This window comes from Culex pipiens, chromosome 3, assembly GCF_016801865.2.
Source record: "Culex pipiens pallens isolate TS chromosome 3, TS_CPP_V2, whole genome shotgun sequence".
NCBI lineage: Eukaryota > Metazoa > Arthropoda > Insecta > Diptera > Culicidae > Culex > Culex pipiens.
Window position 1 is genome coordinate 174,805,984 of NC_068939.1, and position 24,776 is coordinate 174,830,759.

The window sequence follows — 24,776 nt, forward strand, 5'->3', positions numbered from 1 at the left end:
ATCAAGGAGGAAATTTCAGCAATCAAAGTATAGTTAGCTATGAACCCAGTTTTTCATGGAGATTTTCATAAAAATGTTTTTTTTTAATTTGATCCGTTTTTTCACTTTTTTCAAAATATCCATATAAAATTCCGTTGTCAGACTACCTATACTTCGATCACTGAAATATTTTTCTGACCTTATCGACTTTTGATAGAAATGTTGCACACAGTTTGAAATAGCTGTCAAACGCGTGTTAAGAAAGTATTAGACTATGACAAACAAACTCGTCCTTTTTCGTGTTTGACAGTTTGCCAAACAAGCAAACTCTCAAATAAAATCTAGAAATCTAGAGTTTTTTTTGAAAAGGTCCTTTGAACATATGAAACACAATAGCTTACAGGACCTTTTTTTTTAAAAAAAAAACTCTAGAAATGTAAGTAGGCTGACGTTTCTGCAAACAAATACAGGGAAACTGCCAAACTGCCAAAAAGTTTGTTTGTTTGCCGTGGTCTAATACGTCCTTTAGTGAACTGTGGTTAATTCAAATTTGCCGTGGTGAGTTTTTGATCCGTTCAAATTGGTCGATTAATTGTTCATTGATAAACTTGAAAAGAGAGTTACGTTTGTTTGTCTGTGTTTAAGTAAACAATAGAAGACATCCTGCAAAACACACACACACACACACACACACACACACACACACACACACACACACACACACACACACACACACACCGCAAACGACACGGTAATACTATAATAGAGTGTGTGGTCCGATTAAAAATAGATCTAAAACGTGTTCGACGCCCGCGGGGGCGCGAAGGTCCGACTAGGGGGTAACAACTCCGGAATAGAAAGGAGGACGACGGTGCCGGAAAAGCTGCCCGACTGACTGACTGCGGAAAGCAACGGTCAGGTATCGGCTTGTTATTGCCACCCCCCGTTTAGTGTGTGTATATCGATTTTTCGTGCAGCTAATTTGATACTATTTATAAATCAGCGTTTTATGGCTTTCCAAGGAAAAAGACAAGATTTAAATAGCCCAAACTTTCAGAATAAAAAACGGAATTATTGAACATACAGTGAAAGCATTGCGTGTGGTGTGTGCGTACACGCTTACAATAAACAAAACATATGCAAATCAACAAATCGAAGTCCGTTCCAAACGTTTTTGCGAGGGACAATTCTGCGTGAGTTTAGTTTAGTTTTGTTTTTTATTTGAGGAGCAGATAAAACAAAGAAACGCCATCGATTGAGTCGACCATCCTAGGTTGGAGAATACTCTGTACAACACTTAGATTAGTTAGGAGGACAAAATGGAACCAATGAGACAATTCTTAGAAAGAACGTTTTACTAGAGAAAAAAAAGTGAGAACAAGATTACGAAAAGGTGACAAATGTGTTAGGATTTTATAGAACGGGAGTTAAGATTTAATAAAAGGTGAAATAGATAAAAAGAGAGAGAGAAAAAAGTTGGTGTGTATGCGAGAGTTAGAGTGTTTTTGGTTTATTTTGTGGGAGAGAGAGTGTGTGTGAGAGAGAAATGGAACTACTTACTAATTGTATTGCTATCATGAGTACTGTCTTCAGCGAGAATCGCCGGCCGCACAGATCGAACAGATCTTCTAGCGAAGGACCGAGTAATTCCATAACTAGTGCATTGTATTTGCCACAGGGACCAAAGTAGTACACCTCCGGTATACCTTCTGCTGGGTGGTCAATTTGGGGGTTTTGGTTGGTTGGCAAATGGAAATATATAACATAGTACACAACGATTAACAAAGTTTGAGGGGGCGGGGTTGAGTTTGATGAGAGTGTAATGGAAGGCGATCATATGTTAACGGGAAGTTTTCCGCAAATTGGTATTATACTTTGGGAAGAAAGACGTATAATTTTACGAATCAGATTTAGTTTAAAGTTACAAAGTGCCTCGTTTGGCAATTGATCGGCGAATGGCGAAAAAACAAAAAATATTCCCAGGTTGGATCACCTCGGGGAACGCGTGGTGGGACGGATCTATAACCAGCTGTGCTGAATGTACTATTTAGTTTCGTTTCTACTCAAGGACAATATTTATCAGGGTCACTCTCTCTCTCTCTCTCCGCTCGGCGTTCGAAATGCTCGGCGTTTCTCTGAGAAGTAGGAAAAATGATAACAATTTAATATCAATATTTTTGTGTCTACGCTTCTCTCGTTGCGGATTGTTCCATCGATTGATTCGCTCAGGGACTATTAAGTACGGGTCGGCTTACGGTGGTATAGTTTTAGGTTTGGTGAAGAATCTGCCTGGAACGCATTTTGCTTCGCGAATACATGGGAGATAAAGTAAACTCAAGGGGTTTGTTCCGGGGATTTGCTAATGAAGGTTTAGTCAAGCGAAAGATGTGTGTTGTTTGTGGTTTAAAGTAAAAATAAAAAAAGGAAACTAAAGTTTGATGGTAGAACAGAAAACAGAGGAATAAAAAAAAAGTTACATGTCTGATTATCTACACTGGATGGTATCTGGCGGCATATTGTTTGGAATGTTTTAGTTCCTAAATTTTTTAATGACAACAAAAACGAATGGGCATTTCTACTTTGATTTGTTGATAAACGCTTATGTTTGCTTATTGTTTTTGGTTCAATTTGCTGTATGGATGGTACCGAGCACAACATAGAGGCCAGCACCATCGCACACTGAATCGTTCCGAATTCGAATCACAATCATATTGTTCTGTTAGACACAGTAGTAGGTGACGTTTCACGGCTCTCTAGCGCATCTAGTTCATGGGAAGGGGGCATACATACACACATACACACTCACAAACGCGCACATCAGTATCACGTGTATCGATTTGGTGTAACCAATGGAACCAGCAAAATAGTGACGAGCCAGTGAGTTTTAGAATCATGGGAGATTTGGAAAATACTAATTGCGGTGCCGACTGCTTTGCAAACGCACAAAACTTGCTTTCAGTCGTGAGCAACCGCGAAAATGGACAAACTTGAACCTTTGAAACTAGTAAAATAGTTAGTTGTCAAACGAAAAACGCACACTACAAGGGGTTAAGAGGATTCTCGGACTTGATAAAAAAAACAACAGAAAACTTGTTTTTTTTTCGTAAGCAAGGATCTATCATTGTAGTCGAACAAAGCAGCATCTACTATTGGTAACAAACGCACACTCACACGACACACAAACAAATAATGAACGAAAAATGGCACGATTGGATGTGACGAACGCTACTATGAACGAACACAATGGGAAATTTATTTACAAATCACAACTTAAAAAGAACTCCCCAAAAAAGGAGGTAATCACTGGAAAATTAACGAGAACGAAAAAAAATACGAACAGTATACAGAGGAAAGCAGTAACAGTAACGACTACAAATGAACACAAACAAAACTGATAAATCCAGGTAAGTGTAAACGAAACAAAAAAAAACAAAACAAGAGTAAACAAAGGGTAAGAAACAAACACATAAAGGAAGAGAAAAAAAACAGAAAAGAAGTACAGATGGATAGAACAGAAAAACGATCAAAACGATAAAAGAAGAGAAGGCGTATCATATATATAGTTTAAAAAAAAAACGTATAGGGTGTTTGCCGACCCGTGACTTACTAGTTGCTTAGCTATCATCAGTACAGTCTTGAGTGAGAATTTCCTTCCACATAACGTAAAAAGGTCTTCTAACGATGGTCCCAACAGTTCTAGTACCATTGCATTGTAACGGCCACCACACGTACCTAGGTGATACACACGGGGGATCCCCTCGGGAGGAGACTGTGTATCTGGAAGAAGTGAGGGTTGGAGAAAAAGCAAGATAAACACACAGAGAGAACTGGGAAGGCTGGCGGGGGAGGGTTTGGCAGGGTTGTTGTTGGGGGCAGGTCACCGCGGCAAACATATTTGCGCTTTTCAATATTTCCAGCTAAGATATGAACGCACTTACGAGGATCACGACGTAATCACAACGAACTGGAAGTCGGGACTGTAAGCATTTGCGGATTGGGAGGGCTTCCGCAATTTGATGCAAAGCAGCACAAGTTCCGGCGGTCCGTTGTGTGTTATTGGAGGGGGGGGCGTGGGCTCTAGGTAGCCAACTTGGTGACAACAAAAAGGCAAAAAGAAAAAAAAAATGGTAGAAACAAGAACGGTTCACTTACCATGTGATCCTAACAATTTGTAAAACCTATACTCTAAGTGCAGTTGTGGTGCTTTTGATTTCATTGGCTCCATTTTTATTGCTACGTGTTCATTGTTGTAGAGGTTCTTCCCTGCAAGTAAAAGAAAGAAAAAATATATTGTAGTGTTGTTTGAAGACCCCATTTGGTTGGCACACTCCCGACGATTTTATTTTGCCTGTCGGCACCAAACTAGCTTTTGCGAGCTTTTTTCGGGTACTCTCTATACGGTGTTTTTTTATGTTCTGTTTTATCACAATTTTACCAAGTCAGCGATGATGGTTCATATTTTGCTATGTTCTTGGGACCTTTTGGTAACACTATGCATTCCATGGATAGCTTTTGGAATGTTCTGGGTCCTCCAAAAGTGTCCTGGAATACGGATCTCCGTCGGAAACTTGATTGAATTGTGTTTTACAGCGGTAGACGCCAACATCAGTCTTCCAGAACACTTTAAAAGAGCCAGAACATCAAAAAAAAAAAAATTGTTCGAAGAGCTCATATTGATGCGAAAGGGTCCCAGGGATATCACTGAATATGAACCATAATAGTAAACTTGAATTTATCATGTTATTCCGGCGGTAGACTCCAAGAATTGTATTCCAGATTATTTTGAAAAACCAAAAAAAAACAAATATTTGATATCAAAGGGTCCCGGGACATCACAGAATATTGAGGACTTGGTAGAATTGTCTTGTTACGGTCCCCCCTTCTTTCTACTATGTAACCTACCAGGGTTGAAGAAGTTTAGCTTAGCTAAATACGACTTTCTTCAATCTCATGATATCCGCTCACGTCATAAAACGAATCCATAACATTAAAAAAAATATCTTAGCCTTTTTAACTCCTTCTAAACACAACCCGATAACCGCGTTGACCTCTAGGTCAAAGTAACGGTCAGTGAGGTGGCAATTTTCCTCATTTCCCTACAACCCACGTGAAAGAAACCCCACAAAAATCGAATTGAATTAGCCCCCAAGCCTTAAACAGCTCATTTGAATTCCGACACACACATATATATCAGGAGCAATCAAAACAGGACGACGACGACGAAGGGCCGGGGTAAAATGAATGCCATTAAAAAGCAAGCTGCCGCTGCCACTTGATTTTTAACTGCGATATAGCACGCAACCGCCCAAAATCTGTGCCATGAAGAGTGGCTTCTTATACTCCGAGATCCTTATCGTCGAAGCTCCGGGGTCAAGGATTCAAACGGATTTCGAATCCGCCGACTCGTGCAGGAAACGTTCCGCATTTCTTCTCTCTCAATAATAATAGGCTTTTACGAAAACTCAATTATGGCGTAACATCGCAGCATTTCGCACATAAATTCGCTGCAAAACTGACGCGCGACCTCGTTTTTCTGTATGCGGAAGCTGCTGGTGTTACCCCGCCGGAATTAGGTGCCAACGCCGCATAAAGGACATTAACAACAGGTAACGGCTTACGTTTCCACACTATCATGAGCCGGCTATCAGTCGTAAATCATGCATGGAACTGGACGAGTTATGGATCCCGGGGGGGTGACGCTACTGGGTGACGTTAGTTTGAAGCGTATCTCGTATAATTAATCATGACTTGTGTGGTAATTGAATTCTGAACTACTTTTGCTTAGAACAAGTATATCAAAACACGAATTGATATTAAGCGATAGTTCTTCTTAAAATACGAAGCCCTTATTTTGTTGGTACGATATCACCAGCTCTCAATGTACAGACTCAAGAGTGTAATACGGCTATCCTACAGAAGCTTAAGCCGGCTTCTTGTCAAACGTAAATTTCCCTGATGATAGATAAAATATGCTACGCGACCGAAACACATTTGATTGCCGGTAGCATTGCCACATCTGGGTTGTCTGCTCCAACTGTAATGATAGACGGAGGAATAAAGTCTCGTTTATGTTGATTAAAGTATGCTTCTGACGAGTACACCCACAGTAAGGAAAACTGTAGAAATTGTGCTCCTGGTTTTGCTACATCTGGTGATAACTTTTCTTTCAAAGTGTGTATGAAACTCTTTCACTAGTTTTGTTTGACTTGACAGCGATCTGTTTGTGCTCTGCCCTTCTCATATCACCAAACGTTCATAGCGCGGTGGTAACGTGTTGTACTACCAATGTGAGAGGTAGCTGGTACAATCCTTGATCTGGAAAGTATTTTTTAGGCGAAAATTTTATCCTACAATAAATGCAAAAAAACAATGCCAGGGCCCGTGGTGTAGGGGCAAGCGTGGTTGCCTCTCAACCAGTCGGCCTGTGTTCGATCCCATAAGGTCCCGGTGGCAAATTTTGAGACGAGATTTGTCTGATCACGCCTTCCGTCGGGCGGGGAAGTAAATGGTAAATGAGAAGAGGTTAGATCGATAGCTCAGTCCAAGTGTAGGAATCGTCTCCCTGAGTCCTGCCTCGGTGGAGTCGCTGGTAGGCAGTTGGACTCACAATCCAAAGGTCGTCAGTTCGAATCCCGGGGTCGATGGAAGCTTAGGTGTAAAAAGAGGTTTGCAATTGCCTCAACAAGCAAACCTTCGGACACCTAGTTTCGAGTAGGAATCTCGCAATCGAGAGAATGCTAAGGCAATGCTGTAGAGCGAATAATTTAGATTTAGATTTTTTTAGAAATGCAAAGAACAAAATAATGCCTAAAATGCCACAAAAGCATACAGATTTGTGCTTTCCCCAGTTGGGATGTATGCAAAACGGGTGAAAAGAGTCAACTGAATAACCTTCAAAGATTTTTTCAACTTTTACTGCTTTGGAACCAGCCTAGGTCAAACCGATTTGCATGATTTACTTCTCACCTCAACTAATCAGTAACGATGTGGAATTAAATTACTTCAGTTCACGACACGGCACATGATTTAAGCGAATATGACCAGATAATCTCGGGTAGAGGAGGTAGATGTGCCTTAAAAGCATACTGAAAAAGCCCGTGGGCCGTCACCTTATACCTGTAACAACTGGTGTCTTACTTCTCCACACAAGAATGCTCCAATTTCAAGTAACGCTAACGATGTGTCCAAATTTGCATAAACAAGACACGAAAGCTAACCGGCCCAGAGTTTCATTGGCGCGTTGCGTGTCAACAAAATGTTTTGTTACAATGCTAGCAGGCTTCTTCCTTCAGTGTCCAGTCCATGCATTTTGACTATCTCAGGTTATCGTCATGAATGTGTAAAGTCAGCATTTTCTTTACAACAGCTGTTACCTCAATGGCACAAACAACCGCGCGCGTTCAGAAATTCAAATGATTTGCACTTCAAAAAAGCGAAAAGGTCAACAGATCGCATCTCTTACGTACTCAATAGATCGCATCCCGTTCATGTATATAAACTGGTACGTCTGAACACAGCATCAGCAATCTCTAGCCGTATTGCAGAACACGATGGCATCTCTTCGACTACTCGTTGCGCTGGTAGTTTCCCTGCTCAGTCCGGAAGCAACCCTAGCCTTCGGCTGGAACTGGCTGCTGGGATTCGCCACGACTACAAGTTCCACTACCTCATCAACCTCATCATCGTCAACCGCGTCCGCCTCCAGCAACACTCCCAACAACTACCAACTCTCGATCGGCAACCGTCAAAATACCTTCGCAAACCTCACCGACTACGGTACAATGATATCCAACGTAATGATCAACCTAGCCCGGTTCAACGGAACCGCTGCAAGCGGTGACGACGCGGCCGTAACTCTGCTGGACGATGCGGTCCTTTCGGTTGCCGAAGCATACCGCAACGAGTCGACCGCTGTCATCGCGGGACGACTTGCGTGGTTCAACGATCAGATCGCGCAAGCAAACCGAAGCGCAAGCGACGTTCACCATCAGCATATCCGCGATCTCGTTGGGGACTTTGCGCGCGATACCCGAGCGGGAACGCTCGGGCTTAGCAACGCAATCCGGGATTGTTTGGCCAGGTCGGTGCAGGTCGAAGACGTCATTCGGTCCGTTGAGAACCGGAGTGAAAGCGGGTGTTTGAGGGCGAAGATACAGCGAATGCTGGAGCTGAGAGCCGAAGCTGCCAGCAACCTAACCGAGTTCCTTGAAAGCCAACAAGCCGTAGAAGATCGTCTGGAGATTTGCGTTGACCTGCAGGATGACTTTGACGATGACATGAGCGACTTTTACAAAGTCGCTTGCGTCTCTTCGGTGAGAGATGCGATCAAGGTGTGAATATTGAATACAGACAAAAGTAACGCAAATCTTGCTTCCACAGATTCTCTTTGACGTTCAAATGGAAACGGCAAAGCTGGAACTCACCGCGGAAGAGCTGACGGCCGAAGCCGGGGTGACGGTGAGGCAGCTGAGGGCCGGACTGCTCGAGTGTGTGGTTGACGTAGCTAATTACGCCTTCGATGCCTCGCTGAAGCTGCGCCACTGGATTAATGTGTGCAGCGCGGCACGATAAGTGGTGCATTTCGCTTTGTCAAATAAACAAGATTGATGATAATGGTGACGAAGTGCTCTTTATTTTCATGTCTTGAAAGAAAATTAAAATTACCATTTCGTAGGGCATTCTTAAGTTAAAAATAAGTCAAGCTGTTTAAAAACATCATGTCATAACAAATTCTCCAGAAACTAGAGCTGGATAATATAAATATCATTCGAGTGAGAAACAAACTTTAACTTGCAATTAGTTCGATCATCAACAAACGACGAGCAATCTGATAGTCGGAATTATCACTACCAATCTACTGGTAAACACAAATATTTACCCAACAAATTAGAAATAACTTGACTTCACGAGCGTTGATCACATGGTCTAAAGATCATCACACTTGGAGTGTTTATAAAAATAATAATATATTTGACATTACGTCTACGACAAGGAGTTTCAAATAAATATTACTTACCAAAAATTACGAATTTTTTGGCAGGTTTCACCAAAATTACAGTTAAATTTACCGTTTGAAAATTGCTGTAGTTCATCCGTAAACCTTGTGTTTTTTTGTATTTCAGTAATTTAGTTTTTTAGTGTTCTAGTATTCTAATATTCAGTATTTTAGTATTTTAGTAGTAAAGTATTTTAGTATTGTGTTATTTTGGTATTTTAGTATTTTAGTTTATTTTAGTACATTAGTGTTTTTTTTATTTTAGCATTTAAGTGATGTAGTATTTTAGTGCTTTTGTATTTTTGTAATTTTTGTAATTTTGTAATTTTGTAATTTTGTAATTTTGTAATTTTGTAATTTTGTAATTCTGTAATTTTTTTTTATTTTGTAATTTTGTAATTGTGTTATTTTGTAATTTTATAATTTTGTAATTTTATGATTTTGTAATTTTGTAATTTTTGTAATTTTTGTAATTTTTGTAATTTTTGTAATTTTTGTAATTTTTGTAATTTTTATAATTTTGTAATTGTGTTATTTAGTAAATTTGAAATTCTTTAATTTTGTAATTTTTAATTTTGTATTTTGTATTTAGTTATTTTTGTAATTTTGTAATTTTGTAATTTTGTAATTTTTAATTTTGTAATTTTGTTATTTTTTAATTGTGTTATTTTGTTATTTTATAATTTTGTAATTTTGTAATTTTATGATTTTGTAATTTTGTAATTTTGTAATTTTTGTAATTTTTGTAATTTTTGTAATTTTTGTAATTTTTGTAATTTTTGTAATTTTTGTAATTTTTGTAATTTTTGTAATTTTTGTAATTTTTGTAATTTTTGTAATTTTGTAATTGTGTTATTTAGTAAATTTGAAATTCTTTAATTTTGTAATTTTTAATTTTGTATTTTGTATTTTGTTATTTTTGTAATTTTTGTAATTTTGTAATTTTGTATTTTGCAATTTTGTAATTTTGTAATTTTGTAATTTAGTAATTTAGTAATTTAGTAATTTTATAATTTTGTAATTTTGTATTTTATAATTTTGTAATTTTGTAATTTTGCAATTTTGTAATTTAGTAATTTAGTAATTTTGTATTTTGTAATTTTGTAATTTTGTTATTTTGTTATTATGTTATTTTGTAATTTTGTTATTTTTGTAATTTTGTAATTTTGTAATTTTGTAATTTTGTAATTTTGTAATTTTCTAATTTTGTAATTTTGTAATTTTTTAATTGTGTTATTTTATAATTTTGTAATTTTATGATTTTGTAATTTTGTAATTTTGTAATTTTTGTAATTTTTGTAATTTTTGTAATTTTTGTATTTTTTGTAATTTTTGTAATTATGTTATTTAGTAAATTTGAAATTCTTTAATTTTGTAATTTTTAATTTTGTATTTTGTTATTTTTGTAATTTTGTAATTTTGTAATTTTTTTTTGTAATTTTGTAATTTTGTAATTTAGTAATTTAGTAATTTAGTAATTAAGTAATTTAGTAATTTAGTAATTTAGTAATTTTATAATTTTGTTATTTTGTATTTTATAATTTTGTAATTTTGTAATTTTGTAATTTTGCAATTTTGCAATTTTGTAATTTAGTAATTTAGTAATTTAGTAATTTAGTAATTTAGTAATTTAGTAATTTAGTAATTGAGTAATTTAGTAATTTAGTAATTTAGTAATTTAGTAATTTAGTAATTTTGTATTTTGTAATTTTGTAATTTTGTTATTTTGTTATTTTGTAATTATGTTATTTTGTAATTTTGTAATTTTGTAATTTTGTAATTTTGTAATTTTGTAATTTTGTAATTTTGTAATTTTGTAATTTTGTAATTTTGTAATTTTGTAATTTTGTAATTTTGTAATTTTGTAATTTTGTAATTTTGTAATTTTGTAATTTTGTAATTTTGTAATTTTGTAATTTTTGTAATTTTGTAATTTTGTAATTTTGTAATTTTGTAATTTTGTAATTTTGTAATTTTGTAATTTTGTAATTTTGTAATTTTGTAATTTTGTAATTTTTGTAATTTTGTAATTTTGTAATTTTGTAATTTTGTAATTTTGTAATTTTGTAATTTTGTAATTTTGTAATTTTGTAATTTTGTAATTTTGTAATTTTGTAATTTTGTAATTTTGTAATTGTGATATTTTGTAATTTTGTAATTGTGATATTTTGTTATTTTATAATTTTGTAATTTTGTAATTTTGTAATTTTGTAATTTTGTAATTTTGTAATTTTGTAATTTTGTATTTTTGTAATTTTGTAATTTTGTAATTTTGTAATTTTGTATTTTTGTAATTTTGTAATTTTGTAATTTTGTAATTTTGTAATTTTGTAATTTTGTAATTTTGTAATTTTGTAATTTTGTAATTTTGTAATTTTTGTAATTTTGTAATTTTGTAATTTTGTAATTTTGTAATTTTGTAATTTTGTAATTTTGTAATTTTGTAATTTTGTAATTTTGTAATTTTGTAATTTTGTAATTTTTTAATTTTGTAATTTTTGTAATTTTGTAATTTTGTAATTTTGTAATTTTGTAATTTTGTAATTTTGTAATTTTGTAATTTTGTAATTTTGTAATTTTGTAATTTTGTAATTTTGTAATTTTGTAATTTTGTAATTTTGTAATTTTGTAATTTTGTAATTTTGTAATTTTGTAATTTTGTAATTTTGTAATTTTGTAATTTTGTAATTTTGTAATTTTGTAATTGTGATATTTTGTAATTTTGTTATTTTATAATTTTGTAATTTTGTAATTTTGTAATTTTGTAATTTTGTGATTTTGTAATTTTGTAATTTTGTAATTTTGTAATTTTGTAATTTTGTAATTTTGTAATTTTGTAATTTTGTATTTTTGTTATTTTGTAATTTTGTAATTTTGTAATTTTGTAATTTTGTAATTTTGTAATTTTGTAATTTTTGTAATTTTGTAATTTTGTAATTTTGTAATTTTGTAATTTTGTAATTTTGTAATTTTGTAATTTTGTAATTTTGTAATTTTGTAATTTTGTAATTTTGTAATTTTGTAATTTTGTAATTTTGTAATTTTGTAATTTTGTAATTTTGTAATTTTGTAATTTTGTAATTTTGTAATTGTGATATTTTGTAATTTTGTAATTGTGATATTTTGTTATTTTATAATTTTGTAATTTTGTAATTTTGTAATTTTGTAATTTTGTATTTTTGTAATTTTGTAATTTTGTAATTTTGTAATTTTGTAATTTTGTAATTTTGTAATTTTGTAATTTTGTAATTTTGTAATTTTGTAATTTTGTAATTTTGTAATTTTGTAATTTTGTAATTTTGTAATTTTGTAATTTTGTAATTTTGTAATTTTGTAATTTTGTAATTTTGTAATTTTGTAATTTTGTAATTTTGTAATTTTGTAATTTTGTAATTTTGTAATTTTGTAATTTTGTAATTTTGTAATTTTGTAATTTTGTAATTTTGTAATTTTGTAATTTTGTAATTTTGTAATTTTGTAATTTTGTAATTTTGTAATTTTGTAATTTTGTAATTTTGTAATTTTGTAATTTTGTAATTTTGTAATTTTGTAATTTTGTAATTTTGTAATTTTGTAATTTTGTAATTTTGTAATTTTGTAATTTTGTAATTTTGTAATTTTGTAATTTTGTAATTTTGTAATTTTGTAATTTTGTAATTATTTTATTTTGTAATTTTGTAATTTTGTAATTTTGTAATTTTGTAATTTTGTAATTTTGTGATTTTGTAATTTTGTAATTTTGTAATTTTGTAATTTTGTAATTTTGTAATTTTGTAATTTTGTAATTTTGTAATTTTGTAATTTTGTAATTTTGTAATTTTGTAATTTTGTAATTTTGTAATTTTGTAATTTTGTAATTTTGTAATTTTGTAATTTTGTAATTTTGTAATTTTGTAATTTTGTAATTTTGTAATTTTGTAATTTTGTGATTTTGTAATTTTGTAATTTTGTAATTTTGTAATTTTGTAATTTTGTAATTTTGTAATTTTGTAATTTTGTATTTTTGTAATTTTGTAATTTTGTAATTTTGTAATTTTGTAATTTTGTAATTTTGTAATTTTGTAATTTTGTAATTTTGTAATTTTGTAATTTTGTAATTTTGTAATTTTGTAATTTTGTAATTGTGATATTTTGTAATTCAATAACATGTATGGGCTTTCACCCAAAAATTGCATGTTGAAAAAGTCATCAATAAATTTACGACTTAGATAAAAATTTCAGATATTTGCAGAATTGAACTCCTTTCCATGTGTGAAACAACTTTAATCAATATTAACATTTGCTGGAAGAGCAACGGTTGCCTCAAACTCCGTCTCGATTTCCATCACCCGTCGAAAGAGCTAAACAACTTTATGAAATTGAGCCATCCTTCAGAAACACGTGAGTGTGCCCCCCGTCCCTCCCATCTGAGGACAATTTATTGACGTCATTGGAAAATTTTGCACGTTACCTCCCACGCGCGGACGGTTTCGCCTCCCGCCCTTCTGGAAAGCAAGTTGGGTGATTTTTCCTCACAACCCCCTGAGGGTGGAACCGTTGTCATGGTCACACGCAGAACCGAGGAGATTCCCCCCCTCACCATTCATCTTTTTGCCCGTTTTAATTATCCTTTACCGTTGGCGTCAAAAAACTGTCACACAATTAATCCTGACAGCGGAAAATTTTCACAGCGAAAAAAAAGGAAACCCTCCACCATAATTCGAGCGTGGGCGTACATTGCGCTGGCCACTCTCGAGTGGGTCCTCGAGCGATGCTTTTCATCATCTTCATCGCGCCAAGCTTGCAAAATGGGTGGAGGGGAAAATCCGACAAGGACAAGTGCCACAAAATTCGACAGCTTTTTCACTTTGTTGGAATCCTTGTTCTAAGTTTGGCCAGACTCTACAAAGCGTCTCTTGGGTATACCGATGGAAAGCCACCACCCACCCTTAAAGACGAAATTAGGTGATAAAACACAAACCATTATCATTGACGCGATCATCGGTTCGTCACTTCAACCATTGCAATATTTCAAGTGGCGTTCAGGGACTTGACGATACATTTGTGACACAACGAAAAACCTTCGCCAATTATGAATATTTATGATTTAGTAGAGAGTATTGCATGGTGGAGACCACCACGAGCCACAGTTGTTCTAATATTGGTCTTTGATTACAATGCTCCCTTGAAGTTTGAAGTCGTTCGAAAGCAATAAAAGTGAACAGTTTAGAATCGAGACGTTCATTTCTCAATTTGACGCGATGACTTATCTACTGTTGGTCTGGAGTACCATTCTGGTTTCGGTGAGTGTGGTAAGCCTTTATAACATTTGAAATATTAGATTCTCCAAACTCTAGTTCAAATCTCTCACAGGCGACTGGAAGACTTTCCAATATCACGATTTCTATCGGAAATCGTTACAATACGCAAGTTGGAGCGACCGACATGGGCACCAATATCACGGGATTGACAATAACTCTTTCGAGATGGTCTGGTAAGGTATCCCTCGCCGGTAGTGGAAACCAAATTGAGGTATCCAGTTCGGGCAACGATTCCACCACGATCCGCGTGGAATTTGGACAACATCTCACCAAGTTGAACGAATCCAGCAGTTACGTTGAGCTTCCTGCACCAATTGAACCCACCAACAATACCATTCCAAGCCGCAGGAAGCGAGAAACGGGATTCCTCCCGATACTTCCAGTGACTGCTGCGCCCTTCGTCCCTTCGGTTCCGGCAGCTCCCGCAATTCCAATACCCACGATGAACAGCAACTACATCTCCATCGGTGGCAAGCTCGTCGCTTTGCCGGAGTCCATCACCAAACTCACCGTCAACAGCTCCTCCATCGCCACCGCTTCGGCAGTCCAAAGCAATACCATGCAACAGCCGTGGCAGTTCCTCCAGACATTGATGGAACGGCGACCATCGAAGATACTAGACCCCGTCGTGGACTTCCTCGCCACAAGCTACCTCTCAACGGGCAAAGTAATGGTCGACAGCGCGCTGTCCGCGCTCAACACAACCGAGGCCTTCTTCTACAACATTGCCAACTCCACACTGAACTTTGCTACGGATCAGGTTTCGCTCGGTCTTCAGGGCGTCACGCGGTCCTTCAATGACCTGACCCAGCTGAAGCGAACCTGCGTCGGCGGAGCTCCCGAGGACGCCGGCCGCCGAGTAATGGAAAAGGCGACCGGATGCGTTCGCGAACGGCTGGACGAGGTGATTGGGATTGTGGACCAGTTCCGTACCAACGTTGAGGCTACCGAAGGCGTGTTCAGCGGATGGCTGATAGAGATGCAGAAGTGCAACGCTAAGAATTTTCCAACTTTGGCAGACGCGGAGCTGGATGCCGCTCAGCGAAAGTGTTACGCAGAGGCTCTAGTAAGTCCAACCGGCAAGATCGTTGACATCCCTCTGCGTTGGACAACTTTGGCGTCACGAACCAGCACCGCCGTAACCACCTTCAAGGCGCAGCTTGGACTCTGCGCCGGGAAGGTGATCATGGAGGTTGCCGCTGTAGCGAACGAGCTCGGCTCCAAAATCACGTCCTGCGCGTTACGGCTGATAATCTAAAGCAAAAAATAAACCTACTCCCCAAACCCGCCCCAAAATCCCATCTTCATATCACACTTACCCAGCCTCAGCTCGCCAAAGTTGCCGCAGCCGATCTTCTTGCCGACGCGAAAGTTCGGGCCGACCATCAGGACGCCGGACGACGAACTGACCGAGTGGCGTGCGGAGTACATGCTGCTGCCGCCGCCCCGGGTGGTGCCACCTCCGCCTCCGCCACCACCACCGCCGCCGCCCCCGGCCGTCGTCGACGTTCCGGCACCGGGAACTCCACTGCAACAGAGAAGACAGAGAAGGAAGAAATGGTTAGGCTAATGTGGTTACAAGGTGAGACAGTTTGGTGACCTTTTGATTCGAATCTTGAAAGGATGAGATAGTAGTTTATATTGAGTCAAGGTCTCGAGACTAATACGTCCCGTCAGCATTGGTGTGACATTGATAAAGAGCTTCTCCACCACGAAAAACCCACAGTCACGTGTACTCAGTGCTCTAATCCTACAAGCTGCTAAAATTAGACTATTTATTTGCCGTGCTTTGGAGCTATTTACCCACGCTTCGGAATACAGACCAACGAGACAGAGTGGTCCGGTTGGTATGTCGCTGGTCACACGCCGATACGTGCCATCGACTGAGGGACCAGAGGAGTAGGAAAGTAGCAAACTAAAAATGAATCATTCTCGTTAGTGGTACCGTTTTGGCGTATGGTAGGTCAGATAATTACACAGTCTGGATGATGATTTTAAATCAGTGGTTCTCAACCTTTATCGTTCCATTCCCCCCTTGACTATTTTGCAAGACCTTCATTCCCCCCCTCCTTGAATTTTGAAAAAAAAATCAAATATAATCTTAGATTCAATGTTTACCATAGGTAACGTCAATCCCATTAAAAACAAAAAATATGTACATATTTAAAACATAAATTTTTATTTTATGAAATAAACTGAAAAATTAAATGAACTGTTTCTGTTTGAATTAATGCCCATTGAATGAAAACCCATTTTTCAAATTTTGTTCATAAATATTCTATGCTAAATTTAAAAAAAAAAAACTGTACTGGAATTAAGCCTTAACACATTTAATAATACGTAAAAAAGTTTTATTGTTCAAGTTAAAAAAAATATTTGAATTCTTTAAAACTAAACAATTTGATTCCAACCACTGCTCCTTGAAAATTTAAGAAAATATTTGAAAAAGTAAGGATTGAAAAAAAATACTTGTTCAAATGCGATATAAATACTACCAGAAATTTTTGTTTAATTTATTTTGAAAAATATACTAATTTTTAGAATTGTGCACAAATAATTACAATCTCTTTGAAAATTAACTCTAAACTCTAATTTTAGGAAAACTTTTAAAAATTTAAATTAGCTATTGTTTGAAATAAAACCCAAAGTCGAAAAAAAGATTTACAAACCTTTTCTATTTTATATCTTAACCGCTTTTGTTGAGAAGCTTAAAAAATATCCACAAATTATCATGTTCAGTATCGATAAGTCCTCCCCAATTCGATACTTTTAAAGAAAGTTTCAGATATGGATTTCTTTGCAAGCGCGTTTAAAGGTAATGGATTTCTATTGCATCCTCATTCCCCCCCAAAAATGGCCAAATTCCCCCCCAGGGGGGAATTCCTCACCGGTTGAGAAACACTGTTTTAAATGGTACTGATTCAGCTGTCTTGTACAGGGCACAAGATTCCCTTTGACATTTATTGCTGCTTAAAAGAAGCTTTGAAAGCAAATGAAAACCTCTTGAACTTCTAAAGCAGAATTGCTTTGGAATTTTTGTGTATATTTGAACTCGTATTTGCAAATAGATGAACTCTTTCGGATGGCAAACTAACAAGCAACAGCAATTTGGCAATCAAATTGGACTAGTGGCCTGAAGCTCGAGATGCTAAATTTGCCAAGTTGGATGATTTTAAACGCATAAAACAATATGGTTTCATCTATTTCATAATATGAAAACTCGTGGATTGTGTCACATTCCTCTGAAAACATTCCAAGAATAAATTATTTTCACATTTTTAAATTAACCCTCAACTGCCCATTTTTTTCTATTTTTGTTCCAATATTTTTCATTGAAACACCCAAAAAGCAAAAACTGAAAATTTGGTTTATTGGACCTTTTTTTTAAAAAAAAAACTCCAGAACTTTTTTTCTGATAGTTTTGTGCAAATTTTACTAGCTCCAAACATTGTCTGTTGCATATTTTGTGTTTTTTTATTATTATTTTAGCATTAAAAAAAATCGATCTAAAACACAGTCAATATTTACCCTGAAAAAAAAAACTGTTTATTAAACTAAGGTGACGAAGTGTGCTCATTCGTCACGCGTTTTTTTCCAAGTAAAAAGGGTGAATAAAAAGAGTTTTTCTCTCCAATACATGATCATCAAAAACTGTTTGAAAAATTAATTTATGCAACAAGAAGATTTTTTCAGCAATAGTCGTACATTAAGTTATTTTATTTATTCTCGTAGCGTAAGGTTTGCACCATTTATCTAACGAGGATCACCGAATGACGACGAATGCTGAAAAAATCTTCTTTTTGCAACTAGATGCATACAATATTTTTTGCAATTCCGAAAAACACTTATTGAATGGATTTTCAAGTCAAATGTCTAAGAGTTTAGCCAACTGCTCAACTCAAAACAATGTTACTTTTCGATACAAGTGCTGAAAAGTTCAACTTTTCAGCTCTTGAGTCAAAAAGTATTACTTTTTGATTCTGTTATTTTTGGTAAATAAAAGGCGTTTCGTCGTTCGAGAATGACAGGAAAAGTAAGTTTCACAACGAAACCGCAAAAAAATGTTTTTAACATTTTTTTAAGATCGGTTCTCGCGTTGAGAGTTAATTTTAGTAAAACTTCCAAACCATAATGCTCTCGGTTGTTTGAAAGGAGAAAAAAAGTGTCTTAACTTCAAGTTTTCAACATTTTTTGTTATTTTCTTAAAGCATTTAAAAAAAGAACTCTCAAATTATCAAAATATTATGAACTTGGTAGTTTGACTCATAAGTAGGCTTAGTGATTTTTCACGCTCAAAAATTGCAAATTTCACGGGGACCTCAATTTCAAAACATCAAATTTCACGCAAAATTCGCGGACCGTGAAAAATGTTAATATAACTCTGAAAATCTTATGTTAGTAACCAAGAAACTACTTTTCATGCTTCATTATAGATTATTCTTCAATGACCATAAAAAATCGTTAATTTGAACGAGACACAAACAAAATTCTCCTAATTTTCAAAAAAGATTCCACCTAGTTTATGGATGGGCTCTAAATATATTTTGAAATAAAATGTAGGGCACGCGTATTCTCATTAATTGAACTGCTTTTTTTTGTATTCGACTTATAAAGCCAAAAAGTTTTCGCTGATTTGCTTCATTTTATTGAATTTCATATCAAAGCAAGATTTAACAATCTTGGCCAGCAAAAATAAGTAAAATAATTTGATTTTTTTTGCGACATTTAGCAAATCATCATTTTCTTTAAGGTGTTTATCTCTCTTTTAAAAATGTGAATTTTAAATCAAAAGTAAAAAATACTTTAATTGTAACGAAATCAAAATTTATGTACAAAATAAAAACAAAAACAATACAAAAAGTATTTTTTTTTTAAACTTTCATGGGAATTATCCACCTAAATAATCAAATATCGTTAAAATTAAACAGGACTTTTTTTTATGTTTTATTTTTAATCAAACAAATCATGATTCTGTCAATTCCTTTTGAAACTATACCTTTCAAATAAAATTGCAGTAAAATTGTTACTACAGCGAATGCAAATATTACCTACTAAACTTAGTAAGTTTCTAAAACCACTGAAAAATCTGAACAATTCTTCAAATGTTGCATTAACTTAAATAGTATGTATGGATGACATATTTATTTTGTTGTTATTTTGAAAGAAAAAAAAACAAACATGATTTGAGAAAATTGATAAATTTCTCGAACTTCACGCCGTCCACGAAATCGTCAAAAATCACTAACCCTATGTTAGTAATTGAACAAGGGTATTCACTCACTTAATTCTACAGTAGTTCATAAGATTATATTTATTCCTATTTGAGTTAGACAAATCATTTTGAGAAAAATCGTAACAGTTTCACACAAACATAACATTTCACGGGATTTCGCGGAAAAAGCCAAATTTCACGAATTTCACGCTGTCCGCGAAATCGTGAAATTTCACTAACCCTACTCATAAGGTTCATCCAATGATTCGAAAAATATTATTTTTGGGGGCGGCTTTGGCTATGTTTTAGATAAAAAATAATATTAATATTTGTTATATTTCAGACAACGTTTTTAGTAGCTTGTTGCAACTTAAAAGCTAATGATTTAATTTAAAACAATGATGCGGGAGGCAAAAAATTAAAAACAACATCAAAAGATCAGAAAACAAATAAAACTTATGAAGAAAATGGCAAAAAAATATGAAAATATTTTTAAAAAAAAACTTGAAAATTCTAGTATTTAAGTATTTTTCAAGAAGTCAAACAGGAAGGAAATGAAAAAAAAATGTACAAAAAGGGGCAATAGATGTTTGAGTTTTAACGAGCAGTTTTTTTTATATGTTTAGATAGGATTCTACATTTTCTACGATTTTTTTTGGAGTTTGACTCACGTTTTAGAGAACGTAACACATTTGAAATTTATATGATTTTTATGAACTATTGAAACAACAATCTCGAATTCAATCGAAACTAATGATGTACCGTCAACTGTGGCGAATTGGGACACATAGGGCGAATTGGGACACATAGGGCGAATTGGGACACAAAGGGCGAATTGGGACACATAGGGTGAATTGGGACACATAGGGCGAATTGGGACAGCAGTTTTAACCATGTTAGATCACAATATTTTGTTTTTTTTTTCTGGTTGGTTTCGGAAAGAACAAACTCAGACCAATAAAATGTGTACATCCATTTCCAAATTTTAAACCTTTAAGTGCTCCAAACACTGCTGGCCCTATTCAGACTGTAGTCCCGATTCACCCCAGATGACGGTATAGTGTTATTTTGCTAGAATACATATAACTTTCGATAAAATAAACCTTTTTTATATTGAGGTGTAAATATGACTCAATGAGATTCATTTATGAAATTTAAAAGACATTGAATGATTTTTTTTAAATTTTGAATAGAGTCTGACGAACTGTAAGCATATTTTGCGGACATTACCTGAAACTTAAAACAAACTAAAAATAACGTTACCAGATGTAGAGCCTCATAGCGCGATGTTCTGCTCAGTTTTCGCACAATTTCTTAGCGCCCAACTTTTAGACTCTTTTCTGCACATTTGCATTCACCAAAAAGCACTGCCACCAATGATTTGTTATGCTGCTACTTTTGCGCCACGTTCTCCACGCTCACGCTCTCCCACAACGTGACTGTTTTCACTCTTTTCAACCGTGTTTGGTGCGTTAATTTTCAACGTGCACATTATTGTTTCTGTGTGCGAAAGCCTTCCTGTGCAGGTGCGGAGAAGGTATTTATTATATTCACTTTGTCGTTGGTGTTTTTATTTCGCTCATTCAGGTGCATGTGCAAGCAGCAGCGGTTCGAACGTGTGTGTGCGAGAGATTTGTTTTTGTCAGGTGCAGAAAAATAAAAATTAAATAATAACAAAACTTTATATAACTCCCACATAGCGAGAGAGAGCCCAGAAATGCTTGATGGAATGAACGAATCGCGGCACAGTCGCGAAAATTTGTGAAATGTGGTCAACTTTGAGAGGAGCCCAAACCATCATTTTGTTAGTGTTTAAATAAATATCAATTTTAAATTATAACACATAATTTTATGTAGTCTATGTGCCAATTTCAAAAACTGTTTCTTGTTTACTACTCACATGTTATCATAGCAGAGCTTTTATAAACTACATTTCAACTGGAGTTGGCTACAATTTTTAACCACATTTATCCATGATTTCTCTCCACTATCACAGCATCCCCTTACCAACAATAACAAAAACAACGACACCAGCAGAAATTGTGCATGATTGCTATTTTCACTTGCACTTTGGTTCGGTAAATTGAATTTTCCCATCGTGCGGTGGCGTCTTTCGATTAGCCCGTATTGATGGATTTATAATTGGAAATGTGCCGCAAAACATTCGTGTGCAGATATCGATATCAAGTGACCCCCGGCTCCAAGGCCAACGACAGGCCTTTTATCAATGCTCCCTTTTTAAAGTTTATATTGAAAGAAAAAAAGGAACACCAATGAACTGTTCAACTTGCCAAAATACGTTTTTTTTTAAAGTGGCTTATGTTACGTTTTTTGATGTTATTACCATTTTATTACAGTCGACTCTCTGGCTGTCGATTTTCTCGATATCAATGTTGTTCCAGCTGTTAATAAATTTTTAAGTCTCTCAAGAAGCTGCTCTACAATTTCAACTTTCTCGAAGCTAAGAAATGTCCGCAATTATTCCAAATAAATCTGATTTTCTCGAACATACTAATCGTGAACCACTCTAATATTCAACCAAGGTGCCTTTTTCTTTCGCAGCAAATTATTTAAAAAGACGAATTTATACCTAATTTGGAGATCTAGTCCAAACGTGGAAGCTTTCCATACAAAAGTGTTATAAAAGTATTTGAAAATTTGTACCGTAAAACGGGGTGACTGAATTTTTTCCGCAAAATGAAGAGTACAAATTTAATACGTAACCATACTGACCATGGTAGAGAAGTGTTCAAAGTACTTCAAGAAAAAGTTTCCATAAAATTTTGAAAAGTTTGAATAGTTAGTTAACTATAATTAAGAAATTGTTGATGAATAGCATTATTTAAATATTCGCAAAGTATCATGATTTTCTTAATGAACATGATTTTGAATTGAAAAACGGAAAGCATTTTCGGATTCTCTGGACAATTTTCTACTTGGAGAAGGTAAAATAAGTTTGTAAATTTTAAAATATTTTGCATTTTTGAAATATATTTAAAAAAAATCTAATTTCAATAGAAAAAATTTCATATCAAATATGAAAACTTTTGATTCGTGCTTCGAATTCAGTTCAAAATGCAATATGAAACGATAATTTTATAAACAAAACTATTTTAGACGTTTATTAGGCAAAATTGTGATTTAAAAAAAAATACCTCATATTTATATGCATTTTGTAAAAAGCTTATAAAATTAATTGATTAAATATAAGCAACCTTAGCGATGGTTTATTTTTGGAAAAAAAATAATTTAATCGCCTTAAATCTGATTTTAACAAGACAAACTATGGCAACAAAGTCAACCCGGAATTCATAATAAGAATTTTCAACGCAACTATTTTTCAAGCACTATTGAAAAAACTTTTTTTCAAGAATAGTGCATGAACCCAGTCATGTTTTGAAAATAATAATCTTGAGAAAAACCTTAACAGTTGCAAAAGATCAATTCGGTGTCTTCTGTAAGTTTGTCGGTTTTGCTCTAACCTAGGATTTATTTTAATTACCCAATTTTTATTCAACTGAAGAATTCTGGTCCACAGAGTGCATAAATTATAAATTATTTGATATTTTGCAATATTTTTTAAAGCAGCTTAACTGAAATCATGATAATAAAAAATAAATAAAAAAAAAAGCTTGAAGTTTCCAAAAATAGTGTTGTAACTTTTTGCTGCTATTTAAGGGGTTACATACATGTAAATCGCCAAAAATGTCAGAGGTTGTTATGAGCACACACTTTAACTTTTTATAAATCTGTTTTCAGGACATTAAAATATAAATTTTCATCAATTAACAAAACAAATTTGAAGACATTTGGTTGTATCTTTGCCGAGATATTGCTATTTGAAGTTAGCAGTTTAAAAAAAACGTGTGCCACGATATCTCAACACTGCTTTGACCAAATCGGCTCAAAATTTTGGTGAAGCCTCATTAAATCGGTCCCATGTGCATGACGAAGGCCGATTTTCAAAAAGTTTATTTTAAAAAAAGATAAAAATATTTTTAAGTTTTTCATATAAAATAACGCCAGTTTTTGATTTTTGTATTTTTTGAAAATGCAAAATTTCAAAATCGGGCTTCGTCATGCACACGGGATATGTCTTGGGAGTATTCACCCAAAATTTCAGCCAATTTGGTCCATCCCATCTCGAGATATCGAGGCACCCGTAAATCAACTTGGTGTTCAGAGAAAAACGCTCACAAAGTTTGACAGTTCGCTTTGCGCATGGCAAAAATTTTGAGCTTAAATTGTTCATAACTCACTTTATTCATGAAATATCTTTATGAAACTTTCAGGAGTGTTTGAAAATCATCTTTTAAGTGGATTTAATAAATTTATGTTATATGAAATTTTGAGATTTTCTACATGTATGTAACCCCTTAACCTTGAAAGAAAAATTGGTGCATTTTTGGAGTTTCCCTTCGACAACAAATCGAATTAAGGACATAAGATTATCACAGCTTACAAAATCAACCTCAAATGTTAAAGCGTGCAAAAGGGCAACCATGTGCTTCATATGAATGTGACGATAATCGGCTTAGGCAGTATCGGTCAAATCGCGAAAAATACAACAAAACAAAACTCAATAATACTTTTTTCTTCTTCTAATGTTTATCCGACCTTTACCTGAAGTGAGTAATCTTTATTGGACGAAATTTCATTGGAACACATAACATTTGCCGAGCCCACAAACACAGATGATGGTTCTCTTCCGTCAGCCGGGTGATATTGAATGATGCACACTAAAACCCATACACAAACGTACAAATCTTCACCACTACACAATGTTGTCACTAGAAAAAGTACTCCCACTATGACTAGCATAAGGATTGGTTTTAGTCTAACGAAACTTGGTGTTATCCCATTTCGACTGTTGAATCTATTTGATTTTTAAAATTATTTAGTTTTTTTATTGTAAATTTGAACACAACTTCATAAATAAAATTCATGACACGTAACAAATTGAAAAAAAGTTTTCTGAGTAAATAATAATATTTTAGCAATTCCCTCTGTTTTGCTAACACTATACTGGCGTTCTTCTTGATCACCTCTTCCATCGCGTATAGTAACAAAACGTGAAGCAATATTTTCAAAATAATATAATTATCACGAGAAAACTTATTTATACCACCAGTCCTCGCTCTGCCCCGCCGTACACGTCAAACCAAGCATCGAAACAAGAAAAAAAGTGTGCCTATTTAGTTCGCACTAAAAATAAACAATCAGCTACTAGACACACACCGTCAACAGTCACACAGCACTTAACTGATAACGGCCGATCGTGAAACACAGA

General features: G+C 34.4%; 3 protein-coding genes across 13 annotated transcripts in view; 2 read left to right on the plus strand and 1 right to left on the minus strand.

Moving 5' to 3' along the window:
- LOC120431627 (casein kinase I) overlaps positions 1 to 15,802 on the minus strand; it is a 61,707-nt gene extending 45,905 nt beyond the window's left edge. For 7 of the 10 annotated variants that reach the window (XM_052710879.1, XM_052710877.1, XM_052710878.1 and 4 more), the window contains exons 1-3: positions 15,594 to 15,802; positions 4,132 to 4,242; positions 3,587 to 3,756 (exon numbers count right to left, since the gene is read on the minus strand). In XM_052710879.1, the coding sequence (XP_052566839.1) occupies positions 3,587 to 3,756; positions 4,132 to 4,242; positions 15,594 to 15,705 (393 nt within the window). In that variant the 5' untranslated portion in view covers positions 15,706 to 15,802. Of the gene's footprint in view, positions 1 to 1,539; positions 1,692 to 3,586; positions 3,757 to 4,131; positions 4,243 to 15,593 lie in introns of all 10 variants that reach the window. The other 3 variants (XM_052710881.1, XM_052710885.1, XM_052710880.1) reach the window with 2 other exon arrangements.
- On the plus strand, positions 6,666 to 8,592 carry LOC120430368 (uncharacterized). Its single transcript, XM_039595468.2, has 2 exons — positions 6,666 to 8,291; positions 8,359 to 8,592. Exons 1-2 carry the CDS (start codon positions 7,530 to 7,532, stop codon positions 8,548 to 8,550), a joined length of 954 nt encoding a protein of 317 aa, XP_039451402.2. The 5' UTR covers positions 6,666 to 7,529; the 3' UTR covers positions 8,551 to 8,592.
- Positions 13,572 to 15,560, plus strand: LOC128093558 (uncharacterized). 2 transcript variants are annotated; one of them, XM_052710887.1, is made up of 2 exons: positions 13,572 to 14,265; positions 14,327 to 15,560. In XM_052710887.1, exons 1-2 carry the CDS (start codon positions 14,215 to 14,217, stop codon positions 15,530 to 15,532), a joined length of 1,257 nt encoding a protein of 418 aa, XP_052566847.1. In that variant the 5' UTR covers positions 13,572 to 14,214; the 3' UTR covers positions 15,533 to 15,560. The 2 variants fall into 2 exon arrangements, with proteins under 2 accessions (XP_052566847.1, XP_052566848.1); XM_052710888.1 differs by having other exon boundaries at positions 14,179 to 14,256.
- Positions 15,803 to 24,776: the final 8,974 nt, after the last annotated feature.

Coding starts and splice junctions, on each gene's coding strand:
- LOC120430368 (XM_039595468.2), top strand. CDS start 7,530: ATGGCATCTCTTCGACTACTCGTTGCGCTGGTAGTTTCCCTGCTCAGT. Junction 8,292..8,358: donor AAGTCGCTTGCGTCTCTTCG/GTGAGAGATGCG, acceptor TTGCTTCCACAG/ATTCTCTTTGACGTTCAAAT.
- LOC128093558 (XM_052710887.1), top strand. CDS start 14,215: ATGACTTATCTACTGTTGGTCTGGAGTACCATTCTGGTTTCGGTGAGT. Junction 14,266..14,326: donor TTCTGGTTTCGGTGAGTGTG/GTAAGCCTTTAT, acceptor AATCTCTCACAG/GCGACTGGAAGACTTTCCAA.